Here is a 22,696-nt window from a genome sequence, read left to right on the forward strand (position 1 = left end):
TTGTTAAACAGCTTTCTCAACGGAGGGAGATTAATTTTTAATAATGATCTTGGACAGATCTCCCTATATTGCCTTAGTAAAAATGTGTAATGGTTTTTGAAGCAGAAATTCTTCTTAGAAAGAGCCCTTTTTCATTTTGAACTGTTAGAAAACTATTTTAGAAATTGTTTCTTTTCTGTTATCTATTCACAGGGGGTCATTACATTGTCATTTTTTCTGCTTCTTTGTTTCTTCCTACTTCTTGGCTTTTTTTTTTTAAATAAAGTTTTGCATGTCTCAGTTTGCATAATTGATTGTTCTTTATCTTTATATAAAGTTGTGTTTATGCCATGGATGGGTAGTGACAGTTTAATTCTGATGTTTCATTATAATTAATTGAAATCAGGAAAAGAATTAATTTCTTTATCGAATCCACAGGCCTCCTGTTATCTGAAACAAGGAAAATTTAAGCAGGCTGAGACCTTATACAAGGAAATTCTAACTCGAGCTCATGAAAGGGAGTTTGGTTCTGTTGATGGTAAGGACTATATTGCATAAAGGAATAGTTTTGAGTGTTTGCAAATTATCTCTTTAGTTAGGTATAATTTAAAATAAAATAATTTAATAAATAAATTATAGAATGGCAGTGTTTGTTTAAAGATTGTTGGGGAGTGATCAGCATACACAGTTACTGCTCCTAGCCTTTCACATGCTGCATGAAAATTTGATCTTTTCTAATTTTAAGTACATTAACTGAGTGAGAAATTAACATAATATTGAAGGTGAAATAGGAATCTTACAGTTAATTAAGATAAGGTGACAAGCAATAGGTATTGTACTAGATTTTTCATGATAAAGTGTGTCCACGTCTTGTGGTACCGAATAATGCTAAGGGAGGATTTAGTAATTTTAATCCAATTTAGTACTTTTAAGTCCAAAACTAACATATAGCAAAGATGGTTTTCCTCAAATGCCTTGGAAAACACAGGAGTGCACTCTTTTTTAGATAAGTAATTTAACTCTGGAAAGGCAAGCCTGTATCCTCGTCATTATTAAATACAACCAATCCAACCATGGGTATTCATGAAAGATTTAGATAATTAGGCTGATTTATTTTAACATAGTTGCTGATTTGTATAAATTAAAAGTAGTGTGCCATTTGAAGCATAGTTGTTCAAAGAATGCAAACCTCTTGTCAATGCAGAAGCCTATAAAAGTCTGAATACTCAGTTAGCCTTCATGAGGCAAACACTCTGTAAGATAGAAATGGGTTGAATAGCTAAATATCATTCCCATGAGATTTTGTCAATAGCACCTTGGCTCTAAAGTGCTTCCTATATTGGTCCTCTATTTTGACCAACTGCTGTTCCACTGCTATAGTAGTTAATTGGTTGTAATTAGTAGGTGCTGTAGCATAGAACAAGTTAAGTTCAAATTTATTGTCATGTGTACAACAATTTACATAGTACAATTAATTTCTTACTTGTCCTTCTCAGAATAGTGACAATAATACAGTTCCAAATATTAAATGTTTTCTAATATAAAGCAGATAAGGAAGACTGTGAAAAATATTTTCTTTCCATGGCTAACATTTTCCATGGGTACATTTTAAATACTTCCTGCTTCCTTCTAATGGCTTGTCTATATCTATCTATATGTTAATATATATACTGTGTATATGTGTAGCCTTTACAGTTTGTAAGGAATTTACATATAACATCTTGGATTTTAAATGACCTCAGTATTTATTCATCTCCTTAATGCACAGTGCTTTCAACTGTAGGATTTCTATTTTTGCATAAATTTTTTGTCATGAGCCTTATTTCAGAGTTTACAATGTTTTATACCTTAAATGTATTAGTTTCTTTTAGGGGTTGTTAATTTTAACACAATTGTTATAATCTAAACTTGTGTTTCAAATTCCTTATATATCTGTTCAACTAAGAACCATATTAACTATTTCTTTTAATCATGAATTCTTTATTGTCATAATTTAAGGCATATATTAAGGCCAGCATTAATTTATTTTCCCCCACCACCATAGTACAGCATCTTTCAGGGTATGATATTAATTTAGTAGATACTATCAGTGTCATGGTTAACAACCACCTCTTTAGCTTTTTGCACTTTTGTAGTTGTAAATTATCACAAACATAGTTAGTAAAAGTGATAGTTGGAGCTGTTTTTAATGGATAATAAAAAAAAAAAAAGAAAAAGTAACAAGTTACCTATTAGGTTGCTTTGCAATCAGCAATATTCAAATAATATCATCTCAAGTGTTTAACAAATATACTATTAGAAATGATTTTAATGTAATAAAATAACAGAAATAATATTAAACATAATTGAAGGTAAAAAGATAGCAATGGAGATAAGATAGAGTAAACAAAAATAATACATAACAAAAAGCAATAAAGCAGACATAGCTGATACAAGTAAATGATTAAGAATAAGTGAGATTAAAGGCATTTAAATATCACATTGTTATTAAAGCAAAAGTTTAGCTAATTACTGTTGTACCCACAAGGGGTGGCACTGAACCCCAAACCTCATACACAATATTACGCAACACAACTTGTGTTTAAAATAATAGGTTTTTATTTTCACCAATCACTTTTCCAGCACAAACAGCCACAAATACCGCAGTATAACATTGTCTCCTCACATTTCTCCTGGTGAGTTTAACCTACCAACTCTTGACTCCCTGATGTGAGGCAAGGCGCTCCTTTTCGAGTCATACCCGGGAATGATTCTGGTATCACTGCACTACATGCTAGTAAGCACTTCCAGGTCACATGAAAACCAGTGTTGTCCTCCCCTGGCAGTACATTCTGGTGGCAACCAAAGGACCCCAACATAGTTGCACTTCTGTACTCCAATTCACATGCAACCTGGTGGTTTTCCTACTTGTGCTCAGGCTATAGGCTATACTCCTTGTGGGGGAATGAACTGCTCCCAATTTTCAACCTCACCCCGTCCATCAATTATTCCTCAATCCTGGATATGATGAAGATTATGAGGCATTCCAACTGGGTTGTGCCCCACTCCTAAAGTCCTTCCGTTTTGGCCTCCTGGCCGGGCAAGAAATCAGTCTTCATCCCGACCAGGATACCTATCTGTCCTGCATAGCACTTACACTGTATATACACTCATATTATCTTATTCATTCATTTTTTTAATACATGGCAGTAGCATTTTTAAATTCTTCTTCTTTGTGGACTTGGGTGTGTTATTCTAGTGCAAAAACTTTTTAGCCTTAGTGGAGTTCAAGGGATGAGCTCTGCTAAGTTATATATGTTATCTAATTAAAAGGTGCTCACTAGCTCTCAGATCTGGCTCATGGAGTGGACCCTGGATCTTGTGGGGGGTGTTATCTTGGACTTATTAATAATTAGCATGTGACTGCAGTTTTGTGGATTGCTGTTTGTCTGGCCTCTCTTCTTGCACCAGTTTGTCTTGTCTCACCCTGCCAGGAACACATTTTGTATGTCCATACAACACAGTTTTAAATATCGAGTCAAGCAATCCCCTCTACTACAAGAAGGTAACATTTCCCTCCTAGGATTATGATCCCCTCTCCATAAAGCAGTAACAGGGGTACTAGTCCTGTGTTCTAGTTTTATGCAAATAAGCACATGTATCTATGCATGTGAGAGTAGAAAATTATATAAGGTTGGATAGTTTTCCTATTTTTAGAATTTAAATGTGCTTCTAATCGTGGTTAAATATGATTATGTCAGTTAGTGACATAGTAACAAGATAACAAAAACTATATAATTGTTGTGTTATTAAAGATGAAAGGGTGTTTTGCTTTTAGACTTTTTGAAGGATATTTTGAGATTCAGAAATCTTACCATCTATGTATTTTGACTATTATGGTCTCACTAGTACTTAAATGATCCCATACAATATTACATTTGCTGACATTTCACACTGTGCTTTCTTTTGGTAAAGTGCGTAAATTAAAACTAAATGTGTACTTTATTTCTAGATGAAAATAAACCTATATGGATGCATGCAGAAGAAAGAGAAGAACAGTGCAAGGTCTGTAATATTCTTCTTTTGGTGATTTTAAGATAAATTGTGCAATGGTTAATAATTTGAATTTGGCTGTACATTATAATAGCAATCTGAAGGGTGGCTGGAGGTTGAGCTTAAAGAAGGGTAGGGTATATTTAGAACTATTTTATGGAGTGTTTTTGTTTTTTATGATCGAGGTGAGTACTGATTAAGATTTTTCATATCAAACAGATACCAAGTTATGAATTTTGACATGTTTAAAATCCAAATTTTCTGTAAACATTAAAGAAACAAACAGCAATACATTTTTGCCTATAGGGAAAACAGAAGGATGGATCAAGTTTCAGTGAATATGGTGGTTGGTACAAGGCTTGTAAGGTAGACAGGTTGGTATTTCTCCATATCTCTTGCGTATTTCAACCAATGTTTAAATGTAACTGTTTTTTAATGACATTTTTCTAAGGTATATTTTTGAATCAAATATAAATGTTTGAAACATTTAAACATTGTGTGCAGAAAGTAATTTAAAATTTCTTAATCCATGGGTCAGTCCAACTGTGACTACTACTCTGAAGAACCTGGGAGCACTGTACAGGCGTCAAGGCAAGTTTGAAGCTGCAGATACCCTGGAGGAGGCAGCCATGAGGTCTCGGAAGCAGGCAAGTCTGCTTTATCCTAATAAGAATCAGTACAACTAGACTTCTGGAGAAATTAGAGCTGCTCCAATTTTTTAGCAGTTGCATTTGCCATTATATGTGTTGATAGGTTTATGGATAGCGAAGTGGAGATTTTCTCCCCATAGTAGTATTATCACATTCACTAGAAAACCAGTTCAATTAAAAAATAAAAAATAATCCTTTCCAGGCCCAAATGCACCAAACATCTATAAACTATGGTAGTGTCATTACATTTCACATTTGCCATTTTTAAAGAGAAACTATGTTTCTAAGTGTTTATAAATTTTGAGAGTGATGGCATTTGGTTTCTTTTTAGTTAATAAAAAGATAATTTCTGATTATCTATTTTTTTTTTTTTGAGAATGGAATATTTGGTTTACTGAGTATTTAGATTTAGTATTTAGTATTTAGACATGAACTGTCCCTGCTAGTAAAGAGCTGACACTAGATGACTGACATTAGGTATGAATGGCTGTATGCCCACCTCTTTTGATACGAGAAAAGGAACTTGAAGTGAAAATCCAACAACAAAGCAGTGATGACGAAGGTCGTCGTGGTGAGCAACATGTTGTTTTCTGTTCTAAATTAACAGATTCTTATTTTGGATGTTTAAGCTATGGTAGTGTATTGGTCAGTGTTGCTGCTTCACAACTACAGACTCCTGAGTTTGAATCCCAGCTTGAGTAAGGCCATTTTAGAGTTTACATTTTCTCCTCGTTTGTTTTGATTTTTCTGCAGGTACTCAGCTTTTCCTCAAACATATCAACGATATGCATGTTAGTTTAATTTCCAACAGTAGACTGCATGGGTAAGTGTTCAGAATGATTATACCATGCAGTGGACTGTCATCCTGTACATGCCTTTTGCCCAGAGCTGCTGGGTTAGGCTGTAGGCTCCTTAGCTTTATGCTGGAATGGGGGTGGAGGGTGATTTAGAAAATGGATAAATTGATATTTTAGGCCACTGAGACTGTGAATTTGACAGCTAAATAATACATTGGTTGGCACTACCTCTGCCTCAGAGCTTTGCAAGACTTGATTTCAATCCATTCTTGTTTTTGTCCAGTCCTAAATAAGGCAGCATTAGATTGTCATAGATAACAATAGCAAAATCTATTTCTATAGCACATTTTCATACACAGGATGTAGGTCAAAGCGCTTTAGAAGATGTCAAAGAAATAGTAGCAAGAAAAGAAAAACAAATTAAAATTAAGTAAAAATAATAGCAGAAATAAATCAATATGGACTTAAATAAAAGTGATGTATAATTAATGGAGAGGTAAAGTTCTTTAGTATCAATTTTTAAGTCTCTGAAGTTGAGTCTGATGAAAAGATCAGATGACTGGAGAGAGAAAAAACCTTGAGATAAAGCTGGAGAAGAAAAACAAAATCAGATGTTCAAAACTACCCCTATCAATGCTCCAAGGGACTTAAGTGTAAGCTTTAAATTTTTAATTAACAGAATATAAAAATGGAACTTCATACTGTATTGCACTGACAACACATACTATTGGTTTACTTTCTCTACATATAAAATACACAGGGACTAGTTGAGGTAGCAATAGTAGTATCATATGTACAGAGCACAGTGAAATTCTTACTTCTAATGTTGCCACTCTCTGGGGCCATATTTAAGAAGAATGCATTATTTATGCTGTAGTTGCAGTCCCTACTAGTCCCTTCTTTACAGTGGTTAGTAATTGAGATCAATTGGGTCAACTATCAATTATGAACTGTGGTAAAAGATTGTATCATTATTGCATCACTAGTATGTTCAAACCAATGCTGGGATCAATTTAATGATCTTCAAAGTGTTGATGAAATGAGGAGGGCATGGAAAATAATGCACATGAAAATAGTTAGAACATTGTTTGTAGTTTCACATAATAATCATTGTAAGCCGCCAATCTAGCACCACACCCTCACTCAAAAAAAGTGAAATTTTAGCCACGCTACAATGGATTTATGCATTTTGTACATCTCTAAACATGACTTAACCTTTATCGGAATTATGTTTTTGTCTGTGCTTTGGGATGAGAGTCTGTAGACATGATCATTCAGAAACAAGTTACTCAATCCAAAGAAAGCTTATCATAGTTATTGCCATTTTGCAATTGCTAAAAGCAAATTTGATTTTGAGTGAAACTGCTCCAGTGTATTTTGCTGTTCACAAATAATTACATTTATTATCTACATGAGGAAAATTAATACTAACTTAGTTTTTATAAGGTTTGCATGTTTTAGGGATCACTGAACATAATTTAACTCCTATTGGATCAATGTCAGTATACAGTACGTTTGTTAGAATGTGAGTTGAAGGACATGTTAAACACAAAATGTACAGTGCATCTGGAAAGTATTCACAGCGCATCACTTTTTCCACATTTTGTTATGTTACAGCCTTATTCCAAAATGGATTAGATTCATTTTTTTCCTCAGAATTCTACATACAAAACCCCATAATGATAATGTGAAAAAAGTTTACTTGAGGTTTTTCCAAAATGTATTAAAAGTAAAAAAAAAAATTGAGAAAGCACATGTACATAAGTATTCACAGCCTTTGCCATGAAGCTCAAAATTGAGCTCAGCTGCATCATGTTTCCCCTTCTGCAGCTTAATTGGAGTCCACCTGTGGTAAATTCAGTTGATTGGACATGATTTGGAAAGGCAGACACCTGTCTATATAAGGTCCCACAGTTGACAGTTCATGTCAGAGCACAAACCAAGCATGAATTCAAAGGAATTGTCTGTAGACCTCTGAGACAGGATTGTCTTGAGTGAAAGATCTGGGGAAGGTTACAGAAAAATTTCTGCTGCTTTGAAGGTCCCAATGAGCACTGTGGCCTCCATCATCCATAAGTGGAAGAAGTTTGAAACCACCAGGACTCTTCCTAGAGCTGGCTGGGCATCTAAACTGAGCAATTGGGGGAGAAGGGCCTTAATCAGGGAGGTGACCAAGAACCCGATGGTCACTCTGTCAGAGCTCCAGAGGTCCTCTTTGGAGAGAGGAGAACCTTCCAGAAGGACAACCATCTCTGCAGCAATCCACCAATCAGGCCTATATGGTAGAGTGGCCAGACGGAAGCCACTCCTTAGTAAAAGGCACATGGCAGCCCGCCTGGAGTTTGCCAAAAGGCACCTGAAGGACTCTCAGACCATGAGAAACAAAATTCTTTGGTCTGATGAGACAAAGATTGAACTGTTTGGTGTGAATGCCAGTCGTCACGTTTGGAGGAAACCAGGCACCGCTCATCACCAGGTCAATACCACCTCTACAGTGAAGCATGGTGGTGGCAGCATCATGCTGTGGGGATGTTTTTCAGCGGCAGGAACTGGGAGACTAGTCAGGATAAAGGGAAAGATGACTGCAGCAATGTACAGAGACATCCTGGATGAAAACCTGCTCCAGAGCGCTCTTGACCTCAGACTGGGGTGACGGTTCATCTTTCAGCAGGACAACGACCCTAAACACACAGCCAAGATATCAAAGGAGTGGCTTCAGGACAACTCTGTGAATGTCCTTGAGTGGCCCAGCCAAAGCCCAGACTTGAATCCGATTGAACCTCTCTGGAGAGATCTTAAAATGGCTGTGCACCGACGCTTCCCATCCAACCTGATGGAGCTTGAGAGGTGCTGCAAAGAGGAATGGGCGAAACTGGCCAAGGATAGGTGTGCCAAGCTTGTGGCATCATATTCAAAAAGACTTGAGGCTGTAATTGCTGCCAAAGGTGCATCGACAAAGTATTGAGCAAAGGCTGTGAATACTTATGTACATGTGATTTCTCAGTTGTTTTATTTTTAATAAATTTGCAAAACCCTCAAGTAAACTTTTTTCACGTTGTCATTATGGGGTGTTGTGTGTAGAATTCTGAGGAAAAAAATGAATTTAATCCATTTTGGAATAAGGCCATAACGTAACAAAATGTGGAGAAAGTGATGCGCTGTGAATACTTTCCGGATGCACTGTAATTACTCTGTCTGAATGAAACTTAGCTCTGTTACAAGCAACATAAAATGCCAGCCACCTATTGATTTTAAAGAAAATTGCACTAGTACGTTTTGCTGTCCTCAGCTAATGATTTTGCATTTTTAAGCACATTTATAACCCTTGCTCAGCACAGCTCAAGTAGGACAGTGTACCTTTTTAAAACAAAATACGTTTTTCTGTTTCATTCAACATAATGAAATATTGAGTTGCAATACTTTGTCTAAAATTACAGCTTTGTGTAGGAAAAGGTTTAGGTTATTTGACAATTTTTGTCTTGTATGAATTGTGATACTCAACAGTTTATTCCATAAGATAGTTCTAAGTGATCTATGAATGCTGCTCATTTGAATTGGAGGTTGTTTGTACTATTGAATGTATTCTTTCATTAACTGAAACTTTTTTTTCCTTACATACAAAGTGTCATGTTTTTTCATTTTTTTCACTTTTCTAATTATTCCTTTTTTTACTAAAAATTAGCAAATAGTAACCAAAAGGCTCAAAACCCAGTTTCAGAGGGAGAAAGAATGCAAACCCATCAGTCTTTTTTTTGTACCCCAATGCTGCATTATAGGGCTACCAGGAGCCATGGCTTATTCATGCATGAGTGAAGCAGAAGCCAAGCCTAGTTGAGATGGCAGTGTCAGGGAGGCTAACATAATTAATCTCACTTACTCATCATGTAAATTTTTATCTGGTCACTATTTAAAATAAGTACTTCATTAGAATGACAAGAATGAATGGAAAATTTCAACATGTAATTATAAAACATTTATTTATTCCTTAAAAAACAAGAAGCATTTTACAAAATAACCTGAAAGTAACCATTTGTACTTACATATTTTTGTTTTTATGCAGTCAGCAATGATAAATTATAAGTGATGTTTATCTGAGACCCTATTTAATGACCTGAATAATAAGTATAATATTTGCTAGAATATAAAGCAGCACTAGCAAAAGGAAATATTTTCAAAACATTCAACATTGATAGGCTTTTCACAAGATTGTTTGGGGCTTTGCTGTTTCTGATGTAAAAATTTAACAATAAAGCATTGATGGTTTGGCTGGCTTAATCAGCAGTAATCTTGACAGGCTTTTGATCTCTTCTTTGTTTAATTAGATAGTTTTGCTTCTGCTTAACATTTGACAAGTCATAATCCTTGACAGCTTTAAAAAAAAAAAGTATTTGGATGACTTATTATGGTAAATTAATTAATATGATATCCAAACAAGTTTGACAGAGTGGATGATTCCCTCTGTTTTTCCCCCCAAAATTACGTTCTCATGAAAAACAATAAAAAATAATATGGGTGGTTCTTTTTTTGAAAAAATCTTATGATCCTTGCAATTTTTTTGTGACTTCATGTAAGTGGGATAGAAATAAGACATCAGGTTAAGAAAAGCCAGTTAAAGGGCTTTGTGTGTTATCTCATTAAAACATTGGTGAACAGAAAAACTTCTAGTCACTGTCAAATGTTTTTTCTACAAAAGAAAATTAATTAATTTTTTTTCTTGCCTATGTATTTTGCTCTATAGGGTCTTGACAGTGTTCATAAGCAAAAAGTAGCAGAAGTATTAAATGACCCTGAAAACCTGGAGAAGAGGCAAAGCAGAGAGAGCCTTAATATGGATGTGGTAAAATATGAAAGTGGCCCAGATGGTGGGGAGGAAGTGAGTATGAGCGTAGAGTGGAATGGGGTAAGTACAGTATAGCGTTGTACAGTGTTACTTAAAAGTCCAAAAATACAAAACCTGCTTTATAGGATTATTACATTATTTATATAGTAAAAAGTAACCAAACAGAAAAGATGTTATAAAGCAATACTTTGTTCTATATTGTATTTGGAGCCTGAATTTACTTTTGGGCTGATCAAAACTACAAACATTAGAGTAAAACATTTTTATGCACAGTATTTTGCCATTTTTGTTGGTGTAAAATTACAATAAAACATGTCCCCTTTACATGATATGACACGTTATGACATGTTGTAGTATAAGTGAGCAGGAAATCTTCTAGTCACTTATTTTAAGCCCACTGTCATGCATCAGTGTACAGTATTAAGCATCTTTCTGATTTGCCTAATATGAAGTAGCTATCTCTTTCAGCTTTAACATAAATGATAAGGGAACCTTAACCTATGCTATATTTGTATTACCTTATCTTTGCCCTTGACAATTTGGCCTAAATATTTATTACCCATCTTGTATTGTTTTGTGAATTTCATGATATGGAGGATCCTTTGTTCTTAGGTACCAGGGAGATCTTGTCTTCCCATTGTACGATATGTCACATTTATTGCACACAGAAAAAACTCAAAGCAGTAAAGTTTCCAATCCGGCAATGCTCCACATTGACATTTTTACATCCTATATGACTAGGCAGAATTTGGTGTGAATACAAGAAATAGACACCTGTGTTTTGTAAAACTTTAAATACTTTCTGCCTGCCTGTTTATTTCATCCCTCTAGATTTGTAGAAGATGGCCCATTGTCTCTCAGGGTTGATAGATGGTAATTTCCTCAGTCGTTATTGTTGCATTTACAATGAAATGACAGAATTCTGTGAAGTGCAATGAGTGCCAAATAGAGAGGGTCACAAGCCAGAGATATATGCAGACTACATTAGTTGAAAGTGAAAGAAGGAGGCCCTGTGCATTTCACACCACAGAACTGAGATTCAAGTAAGAGAATCATCTTAAGTGTGCTAAATCTGCTCACACAAGGTGATGCGATATTGTTACATTCAGCACATATAGTGTCATATATTATAACGTGCACAATAATATTCCTCAAGCTACAATACAGGCCTGCAGTCTGGGATGCAGACAGTTATAAAGATGATAAATATTTTGCTGAGGAATATAACTCCATGTCCTCGTAACCTGGAGGAGCATCTGGTTAAGATTTATCGTCGGTGGAAGGGTGTAGGAGACATACTCTCCAGTGCACTTTGCAAGAGTTTCAGTAGACATGCTGACTGTGGGGGAGTTGACAGACAGCCTCTAGAACAAATACAGTTGCATGTGTGGGCATTGTACTCTTCCAGCAAGATATCTCCCATTTCACACAGGAATAGCACCAGGACCAGCTTGATGATAACCCTTTACATAGGTAGCCCTGGTTCATTTCCCCTCTACCCACAAATAAATTACTGATACAAGTGATGGACTTAATAGCATCCCACTCCATAATCTCCATTATGGGCTCTTTGTTGCAAGTCTACACAACAGTGAGTGTGGCCAATTATCTATGTCTCTCTTTGACAGTTACATCCCTGGGCAAAATCATCTTTCTTTACTAAAGACAATGTACCACTATTCTTCCCTCCATTTATTTGGTGGTGGCAAGCAAGTTAGGGGTAGTCCTGTTTTAAGAATATGAATTCTTAAGAAAGAATCGAATATGTCCAGAGGACACTTCTGATGTAACATCCATACATCTGAGCGGTCCAGAACCATATTTCCACCATGGGTACCTTCCTCTTCCCACATCACCAACACCAATGCATTGCTGACACCTCCATCCTATGTCTTCATTTTGATAGAAAGACCATCCTGCCTTAGAAAGACACATTCTACAACCGTTTTAAAATTTTTATAATTGCATGAGCAATGCACAGTGACTACTGCCAGGCATGATAAACACTACACAAAGTACTGTGTACAAAACACATGGTGCCACAAACAATTTCTTCCGTAATGCTGTAAGTACCACTTATTTGCAGCAGTGGTGTGACCTTCAGCATACTCGGTATTGCCAAAAGGTCCTCTTCTAACCTGAAGGTTTTGACCACCATCTGCTGTCTGTTTTTACCATGTTGTTTTACAGCATTCCAAACTGGATTCCTTCCAAATGGTTTTCATTTTCCACTAGTGTATTATTAATTGAATGTGATTTAAAATAAATAAGTCTCTCAATAATTAATTTTCTGTGGCTTTAAATGGCACATCAAAAACATTTGTGTTCTCCTTTATACTGTGTTAACAATGATCAACAAAATGTTTTTTGGCCAAGTACTGTTTAAATTCATTTTTATTCCTGAGCAAAACACCCTGACTTTATGCACATGGAAGGATATGTTGTGTATTCAGCTATTATTGAAATCTAGACTGAAAACAACTTTTTTCCCTCTCTCTCAAAAATCAATTGTACTTGAGTCCTTCAATGTACAGAATAGTAGCTTTGTATGCTACTATCAGACATGTTGTACTTGCTGTAGCTGGTAGATTTAGTAACTGAGCAAGTTATACCCAGTTTCCTAGAACCTGCCACATTCATATCTAGTCATCTTGAATATCTCTTGTACACATGCTGTCTCCTTATGGAGTAGGTGTATTGTGCACCTAAGAATCTGATACTGTGTGCAATGATGGTATGAGCTACAGTTCACTGTAGTCAAAACTGGAACCAGTACTTCATCCAGACATAGCTATGGACATCTGCTTATATTAAATTCAGACCTTATTATTAACATTTTAGCTACCTTTTCAGTGAGTTAACTTAGCAGCCTTTAAATATGGAAACAACTTAGTGGTTACTGAAACCAGTCAGTATATACTTAAAATGGGTTCTTGTCTTGCTGCCTTGACTCCTTTAACTACTATCTCTAAATCTGAATTGGACAGAAAATATTATAAAATGGATTAATTAAAGTTTAGTGCAGGTTAAACTCATCAAGTCATATTATGCCTTCCGTCTTTTTTTGTTTCTTTAACAGTACTACATATTTTAAATTACATATTTTAATTTTATTAGTGGATGAATTAAACATATAGTACTATAAAATATAAATGATTAATGAAAGAACAAAAAGTAATCTCTGTAGTGTCTCAAAAGAAGATAATGCTGATAACTGTACTACTGTTTCAAGGAAATGTCTCTGAAACATTGAATTTGGCAACAAGAACTAGAAAGTGTTTTTCAGGGTTAGGGTTGATATTGTGAAGGAAGTTCATGTGCAGTCTGGCTCCTTGTGATTGTTTTCATGGTTGATAAAGAAGCATTTAACACAGAACCAATCATACATACATTCTCAGACCTGTCTAATCCACTTGGAGGGCATGGTAGGCTTGGGCCTGTTCTAGTAGCATTGAGGGAAGACAGAAACTAACCATAGACAGGGCACAAATTCATCACAAGGCATACACATGAAAATAAACCCCTCTTCTCTCACTGGATCTCATTTAGAGGTACAAGTTAACTTATCTTGCATTTGTTAGGAAATGGTATAAAATAATGGATCAATAAACACACCAACCAGCATCGGTTTTTATTAACTGTAAAATAGCTAATTGAAAGTTCATGTTATCTGTTGCCTGATTGTTACTGATTGTGTGTTGTTTATTATACTTTTATTTACACTGATTTCTTATTCACCCTTAATAAATAGTTTTTTTTTTTATTTGCTTGATTGTAATCATTATTTGGCTGCATTTGTCAACTATTATTTCTCCATTTATTTACTGCTAGCAATTTGTAATTACCTTTTTATTCTACTAATAATTAGCTTGTAATTTTGTCAACTCACAGCATTTGAAGTCATCTTAATTTTTCATGATAATTATCCCATTATGTTTACAAATTATGACACCTTACCTTTAGGTTTGAATATTATTGACTCGCAACATATTACTGTTCTAACTTGCCATTGTACAGTTATTTTAATAATTATGTAGCCAGTCAGTTATACAGTGTGAATGGTTTCTTTATTAACTGGCTTTTAACAGCACTCTGGGGACAGGGCATTGCATTATGGAATGTATTTCTGAGAGAAGGCTGAGCCTTTCTGTCGATTAATTTTTATTCAGAATAAGTCTTTGTGACCATGGTGAAATGATCTACTGGGCTCTGTTTGGTAATACTAGTTTTGCCAAATGAAACTGTTGACACATGCAACAGTTTGACTCTTACTTTCTTTCTCTCTCTTTTTCCCTTCTTTATTTCCTGTTTGACAGGCCTAGTAGATGCCTTTTGCTGTTCTAATTACTGTCTTCTGCATGGTGGGCACCCTCTCTGCTGTGAAGCTATTAATACTTTGTCCAGCTGTATATTAGCCACCTCTGCATATTTCACCCTATCAGCTGATGCTCTCTGTACTGTCAAACAGTTTGAAAACCAATCTATTTCTCACAAAATGTAGCTGCTCTTAGTAAGCTGTGTGCATCAACCTTTACTGGATCTGTGGTCTCTGCTTTAGATCATTGTATAATCTAGGTGGAAGATTGCTTCTCTTAATAGTTCTATGGTGTGGCAACTGAAACTTAACAAAAGTACTAAGATCTGACTATCAGTGACATGGCATGATTGTTAAACTATACAGAGAATATTTGTTTGATAGGAAACATTCTGTTTAGTGCCTAATCATGTGTAATGTCAAGTGAACATTCATCAAATGTTTCACATTGCCACACAATAAGAAGTCATGTGTAATACTTACTTTCATTCCTCTCCTTAAATAATCTCTTCTCCTACTAATCTCTTTTTAATTGCTTTCTGTGTTGTGTACTTCTGTCTTCTAATAAAACTTACTCTAACTGACCCCAATCTGTGGTATGTTGTTTGATTTTTTTATGCATTGTATTGCATTTGGCAATAAATGGTTGTTCCAATATAGATCTTTGTCCCATTTTTTTACATGGTGGTTAATGGTGAGCCTTGAAAGTATGTGGGCTTGTCACTAATAAACTGTCCATGATTATGGTAATTTAAAGTGCAATTCATCTGCAGATATTTCCAGTTTTTTAATTTTTCCATACTTTTGTTTTATCTTGTACTATTTCAATAGGTATGCTTCTTTGTTTTTACTTTTGGATACTTCCTTTTTATTTTTTATAAATATTAGTTTGCTTATTTTTGTACTTTACCCTTGGTTATTGCTTTTACTTATTTTATTTGCATATTTCTAATTTACACTTCATAATGTTTCCTGACCTACAGCCTACATATTAAGTAGTCATATATCTGCTTATTGATTTTGGTCAGCTGATAACTGCCCTTGGAATACCCTGCCAATGGCAGAAACTGTTATTGCATAGCATGTGGCAGCAGGTAACAGCTAAGAGGCCTGTAACTACCTGTCAGTGAATATTCCATGTACAGTGGTGTGAAAAACTATTTGCCCCCTTCCTGATTTCTTATTCTTTTGCATGTTTGTCACACAAAATGTTTCTGATCATCAAACACATTTAACCATTAGTCAAATATAACACAAGTAAACACAAAATGCAGTTTTTAAATGATGGTTTTTATTATTTAGGGAGAAAAAAAATCCAAACCTACATGGCCCTGTGTGAAAAAGTAATTGCCCTCTTGTTAAAAAATGACCTAACTGTGGTGTATCACTCCTGAGTTCAATTTCCGTAGCCACCCCCAGGCCTGATTACTGCCACACCTGTTTCAATCAAGAAATCACTTAAATAGGAGCTGCCTGACACAGAGAAGTAGACCAAGAGCACCTCAAAAGCTAGACATCATGCCAAGATCCAAAGAAATTCAGGAACAAATGAGAACAGAAGTAATTGAGATCTATCAGTCTGGTAAAGGTTATAAGGCCATTTCTAAAGCTTTGGGACTCCAGCGAACCACAGTGAGAGCCATTATCCACAAATGGCAAAAACATGGAACAGTGGTGAACCTTCCCAGGAGTGGCCGGCCGACCAAAATTACCCCAAGAGCGCAGAGACGACTCATCCGAGAGGTCACAAAAGACCCCAGGACAACGTCTCTCAAAGAGCTGCAGGCCTCACTTGCCTCAATTAAGGTCAGTGTTCACGACTCCACTATAAGAAAGAGACTGGGCAAAAACGGCCTGCATGGCAGATTTCCAAGACGCAAACCACTGTTAAGCAAAAAGAACATTAGGGCTCGTCTCAATTTTGCTAAGAAACATCTCAATGATTGCCAAGACTTTTGGGAAAATACCTTGTGGACTGATGAGACAAAAGTTGAACTTTTTGGAAGGCAAATGTCCCGTTACATCTGGCGTAAAAGGAACACAGCATTTCAGAAAAGAACATCATACCAATAGTAAAATATGGTGGTGGTAGTGTGATGGTCTGGGGTTGTTTTGCTGCTTCAGGACCTGGAAGGCTTGCTGTGATAGATGGAACCATGAATTTTACTGTCTAACAAAAAATCCTGAAGGAGAATGTCCGGCCATCTGTTCGTCAACTCAAGCTGAAGCGATCTTGGGTGCTGCAACAGGACAATGACCCAAAACACACCAGCAAATCCACCTCTGAATGGCTGAAGAAAAACAAAATGAAGACTTTGGAGTGGCCTTGTCAAAGTCCTGACCTGAATCCAATTGAGATGTTATGGCATGACCTTAAAAAGGCGGTTCATGCTAGAAAACCCTCAAATAAAGCTGAATTACAACAATTCTGCAAAGATGAGTGGGCCAAAATTCCTCCAGAGCGCTGTAAAAGACTCATTGCAAGTTATCGCAAACGCTTGATTGCAGTTATTGCTGCTAAGGGTGGCCCAACCAGTTATTAGGTTCAGGGGGAAATTACTTTTTCACACAGGGCCATGTAGGTTTGGATTATTTTTTCTCCCCAAATAATAAAAACCATCATTTAAAAACTGCATTTTGTGTTTACTTGTGTTATATTTGACTAATGGTTAAATGTGTTTGATGATCAGAAATATTTTGTGTGACAAACATGCAAAAGAATAAGAAATCAGGAAGGGGGCAAATAGTTTTTCACACCACTGTATTTAGCTTGTGAAAGGTTTAAATTAAATTGAAAGGAGTATAAAAAAACTCCGAGGACATTGTGATAGAGAAATCTTACTTATACTGCTATGGATATTTCTGGCATGGTTACAAAAGTACATAACTTAGAGTATACACATACCTGTGGGTTCTTTGTAATTGTGCTCCAGTTTAAATAATTAGCCATCATTCAAAAAGGGTAGATTAAGCAATAAAGCACAATACCGAAGAAAAGAAGCTGCTTAGCACGACCCATTATACATAAAATTAAACTTTCACAATTAATGGATACATGGAGCTTGTTTTAAGCCATGGCACTCGTTGCCTTGTTGCAAAGAATTTACTGGCAAAGGTGTATGTACACACAATTAATTGATATTCGCACTTGTGATCCATGGCGTTGCACCTTTTATTTTATTAAAATCAAAGTTGACCACTAATCCAAAGACGAGGAAGTCTGTACTTGACTGGTTTGGCAAAAGACCACACACACGTATAAACCTGACAGTGTGATATAGCAAGAATGTACAAATGCAGGTATGCAGTATCTGGCAAAAGAGACTGTCATTTAAGAGTATTGAGAGAAAAAAGGCATTTAAAGAATGTTGTATACCTTTGATCAATGGTATGATATACTAGGCTGAAGACATACCTCTAAAAGTGTCATCCCTGTGTTCTGAAGTGAAATGTGAATTGAAGTGGGCAACCTGGTGAAGATAGTGGAAAACTTTTCATCACAAACAAATACATGATGAATTTTTAAAAAGGTTAATGCCAAAAAGTCACTGTGCACTTCATCACCCCTGAATGACAGGTTGAAACAAAGAATGTTCAAAACAGCTTCTTGCTGAAGATTCAGATGGTACAAAATCTAAAAAGAGCACTAAAGTAGAAGACGGACAACTTAATAAAACAATCCTCTGTTACATTATGATTGATAAAGAGGCATATACTATAGCAAGTGTCAGGCTTTTGGATTTGACATTGTTGAACTGTTTCAGTCAGAATTTGAACTTTGCAATGAAATAATGTTAACCAAAAGAGACAACTATGCAGAGAGTACTGTGCATTTTTGTTTTTTTTTGGTCTGATACAAGAAAATGAAATTGTACTTCCACTAAGCCCAGGGTGAACTCTTTTTCAGACATTAAGTCATTGGTGGTGAAAGGTTTATCTTTATCTATTGCAAAAATTTAAATTTGTATTAAAAATATTTTCAGATGAATGGAAACATGTTTTCATGACAGCAAGTTAATTTGTCTAACTTACTAAAAATAACTAATGACATACTTGACTGAAAACCTTTGAAGGCAGATTCATATTGTTATGTTACATATACAGAGTATAGTGAAATTCTTACTTGCCATGTGCTAATCAACATGCAACATTTTGCCAGTCTCTAGCACCATGATCAGTGACTACCTTACCTTGAAATTTCTTTATTACCTGAAAAAATCTAAGAACATATTTGTTATAACCTGGGGACAGCTAAATATATACCAGATGTTAAATTACAAAGATGTTTGTCCTTGTTTTAATAGAGTCTGTATGTTTGTATGTTTGTTGTTGTAGATATTTACTTCTTCCTATAGTTGGTGATAATGTTATATTTTGAAATGCCTGGAATCTGAAATCACCTGCTGTATGGGAAAAAACAAAAACCTGCTTGTTGCCTTACACATTCTCCTTTTGTTAAGGATGTATATTTGAAAGTACCAGTAAACAATTTGTTTACAGTGATTTAAGAATATTTACATGATCCTTGTATACTAATTAGAAATAACCCTAACCATACTGATGAGTTTCGATAGTGCTTCTCTGACTGCATGCAAATCCTCTGAAACATCACAAAACATACCCAAAATCAAAATTATTTTAAACAGCACTATCAGCATGGTAACATTCCTACAAGTGGCAAACCCAAAATTAGATTCTAAATCACTTGCTATTGCATTTTACATGGTTAAAGATGCCCAAATTGAGTGAATGTGTTTTTTATTTTTTGTCTGAAGGTTGTCTGTTAATCATTGAATAAACATAATTTTAAATCGGATTTGCATGACGTCATGCTTGTTAGAAAAGAGTGCTCATGGGAGAATTAAAAGTGTTCTACACCCACATTAAAGCAATAGTTTGACCAACATTCAGAATTTCATGATTCTTTTCTTCTAACCCATCTTTTGAACCACAAAGGGAAATTTTACATTTATGTTCTTTATTACTCAAATTAAGACTAAATTAAGTGTAGAGTGAAGAACAATTCTAAAATAGTATAGTACATGGAAGACCTTCATCACTGTTGTCCTTGGCTAGCACTCTTAATAAATTAATCATTGACTGTTCCTAATTCTTTTAAGTCCTGCTGCTTTTGTATTTGTATTTCTTATTTATTACTTTATACTTTGTGTCTTGGTAAGAAGAAAAGGTTTCACATATAACAACTTAGTATTTTAATGATTTGTTTTCTGTGCCAAGGTTTATCCATTTGGAGTCTACTCATTCTTCTTGTGTCTGCATGAGTTTTTCTTCCACATCTCCAAAGACATTTTGGTTAGATTGGTGGTTTAAAATTGTCCATGTGTGCATGCCGGTGTGTATCTGCATGTTAATAGGAGTGGGCTAAGTAGTACTTTGAGACTGGCAACAGTTACCACTTTTCCTTGAATTAAATTTAGCAGATTTGAAAATGTTGCACTACTTTATTTGTGCATACTGTATATATACTATGCTGTCTGTCTTCCTGAAGAGAGAGAGATATTATGTCAACATATACAAAGCACATACAAACTTCAAATATTTCTATATACAAACTCTATATAGTATATAAGTGTGTGTGTATGTACTGTATGTATGTATGCATGTTCCGGAATCATTTCCGAACGGCTGGAGTGGTTTTCATGAAACTTGGTACACGTGTTTCTTATTGGTCAACTAATATCGTAGGGTGAAATCAACCCTAACCCACCCCCTTCTGCATAGGGTAGTGGGGTGATCTTGCAGCCTTGTATGCATGTTATCATCCAGTTACACTCGGAACGACCACCAGAGGGCGAACTGGAGGTGACTGGCAGAATTCATGTTGCTTTTGAAATTAAATACTGTTGGCTGGGTTGGCATCCCAACTATTTTTGGGACTCATTCTGTCTTTGTGACTGAAGCTGCCATATATATATTACTACACCACAAAACAAAAATTAATCTGTCAAAAAACCTTAAAGGTTTTGCTTTTCCCATTGTTTTTACACTACTTTGAACATATTCCGCGATTATATTTTGATTAAAATAGGCTATCTATTATTATATATAAGTAAGCAATTTTATTTTTATCTACCATAAACATCCTATATTTTGTGGATTCAGCAGCTCTGTTTGCGATTTGTTTATTCATTAATGAACTAAATGTCATTTGTTTCGCAATATTGTAGCTAACGTGTTGGTGTTGCAATTTTTTCGTAAAAAAAGAAATAGTTTTTTTTTAAAAGACATTCATAATCAAAAAAAAATGTAACTTATCAAAATCGAAAGTAAAGTATAGACCTAATAGCTATGATTTTTAACTTATAATATTTATTTATGTATATCGGTAAAATATTTAACCTTTAATTGATTGATTGTAAAACAATTTCAATTGGAAGAGACTAATTGGAGATTCGGTCTTGTATGTCTGTTATCATCCACTTGATGCTCTCAACATTTGGACAATCATTGAAAATTGCTGGAATCAATTTGGACACAGCCTGTTTCTCACAAGGACAACTTTATGTGGCATGTTCAAGGGTAGGAAGTCCTAAGAACCTTTATATATTGTCTAAAGATGGAAAAACTAAAAACATTGTGTATAACAAGGCACTTCAGTAAACAATATATGCACATTAGTGAGTTTTCATTGTTTGTTAATTTATTTTTATTTTTAAAGCTGTATGTTTTTTTTATTATGTTTTTCTCAAACTATTAAAAAAAAAACACACTTTGTTTTCCTCACGGGCAATGCTGGGTTATTTCAGCTAGTTCTATATATATATATGCAAACTAAACTAAATGCAAACTCCAATTACTACCAACAACCCTGCACACCTGGAGCTCTTTGATGTGTTGATAAGTAAGGGAAGATCTGAGCAGTTAGTCACCTGTCAGTCACAATATTTCTGGGCGACTAAACACAAAAAAAGTCATTTTTCCAATACTGTTTATTATATGCAAGACATTGGCTAAAAAAAGTGAGCATACTGTACTTTAGTCTCATATTCATACAAAATAGAATGCATATTTTATTAATATATATAATAAAGATAACTCCAATTACCTCATTGTCCCGCTATATTTGCTTCTCATGGCATATGTAAAGTTTCTGATTACTATTTATTTATGTTACACCAGCATTACATTTTATCGTGTAGATGTTTATTTGAATTTATTCTAATGCTTTATTGGCTTTTCACAAGTAAACACACATTTACTGCCCAGATAACAAGCTTTAAAAATAACCTTCTTTGGTGGCCCAAGTCATTTGCACAATAATAAACTGAAGCAAAATAGGATGAGCACTGTTAACTGAATAGGGTTAGGATTTTGTTTTGCCAATAGATCTTTGTGCATTATTTGCCCCAAACCAATTACATACAGTTAGCAATTACTGTCAGATTGTTCTGTCCCCATATTCAAGGAGAAGAAAAAAAAAGAAATCAAAACAGTTGGAGGAGTTAAAGTGCTATAGAAAGGCTATAGGAAGCAAATTTTGTCAAAACAGTATTGTGTAGATAAAACTTCAGCCTGCCCTCTGGGTTCCACATACAGTGGAACCTCAGGTCACGACCGTAATTTGTTCCAAAACTCTGGTCGTGACGCGAAGTAATTTCATCCATAGGATTGTATGTAAATACAATGAATCCATTCCAGACCATATGAACTGTATGTAAATATTTTTTTTTTTTAAAGATTTTTAAGCACAAGTATAGTGAATTATACCATAGAATGCACAGCATAATAGTAAACTAAATGTAAAAACATTGAATAACACTGAGAAAACATTGAACAACAGAGTAAACTAACACTGCAAGAGTTTGCGCTATAGCGCTATGAACTGCTCGCTAAAAACACTTTTTTTAATCAGTTTTAAGCCCAGGGAAAAAATGAACATTTGAAAAATCCGTAATTTAATAAACCACCAAGAAAAGTAACATTGCAACAATGCACGCTATGAACCGATCGCTGTAAATAGAAGTGAAGTGGAGGTTAAAATCCAATAGAAAAAAAGTCTTCATTAAATACAATGAGGTTAAAACAATGCTTGAATCCTTCTCTTTAAAAACAAGCCTGGTAC

General features: G+C 35.1%; 1 protein-coding gene across 3 annotated transcripts in view; it reads left to right on the forward strand.

Annotated features, from left to right (window-relative positions):
- The window catches only part of klc1a (kinesin light chain 1a), a 90,248-nt gene that overhangs the window by 40,474 nt on the left and 27,078 nt on the right, over nucleotides 1-22,696 (forward strand). For 2 of the 3 annotated variants that reach the window (XM_039741785.1, XM_039741786.1), the window contains exons 9-13: nucleotides 418-517; nucleotides 3,971-4,023; nucleotides 4,318-4,385; nucleotides 4,550-4,658; nucleotides 10,197-10,358. In XM_039741785.1, coding sequence (XP_039597719.1) covers nucleotides 418-517; nucleotides 3,971-4,023; nucleotides 4,318-4,385; nucleotides 4,550-4,658; nucleotides 10,197-10,358 — 492 coding nt within the window. Of the gene's footprint in view, nucleotides 1-417; nucleotides 518-3,970; nucleotides 4,024-4,317; nucleotides 4,386-4,549; nucleotides 4,659-10,196; nucleotides 10,359-14,614; nucleotides 15,204-22,696 lie in introns of those variants that run through there. The other variant, XM_039741787.1, reaches the window with a different exon arrangement.

The sequence above is a fragment of the Polypterus senegalus genome, chromosome 18 (genome assembly GCF_016835505.1).
Source record: "Polypterus senegalus isolate Bchr_013 chromosome 18, ASM1683550v1, whole genome shotgun sequence".
NCBI classification, from domain to species: Eukaryota; Metazoa; Chordata; class Cladistia; order Polypteriformes; family Polypteridae; genus Polypterus; species Polypterus senegalus.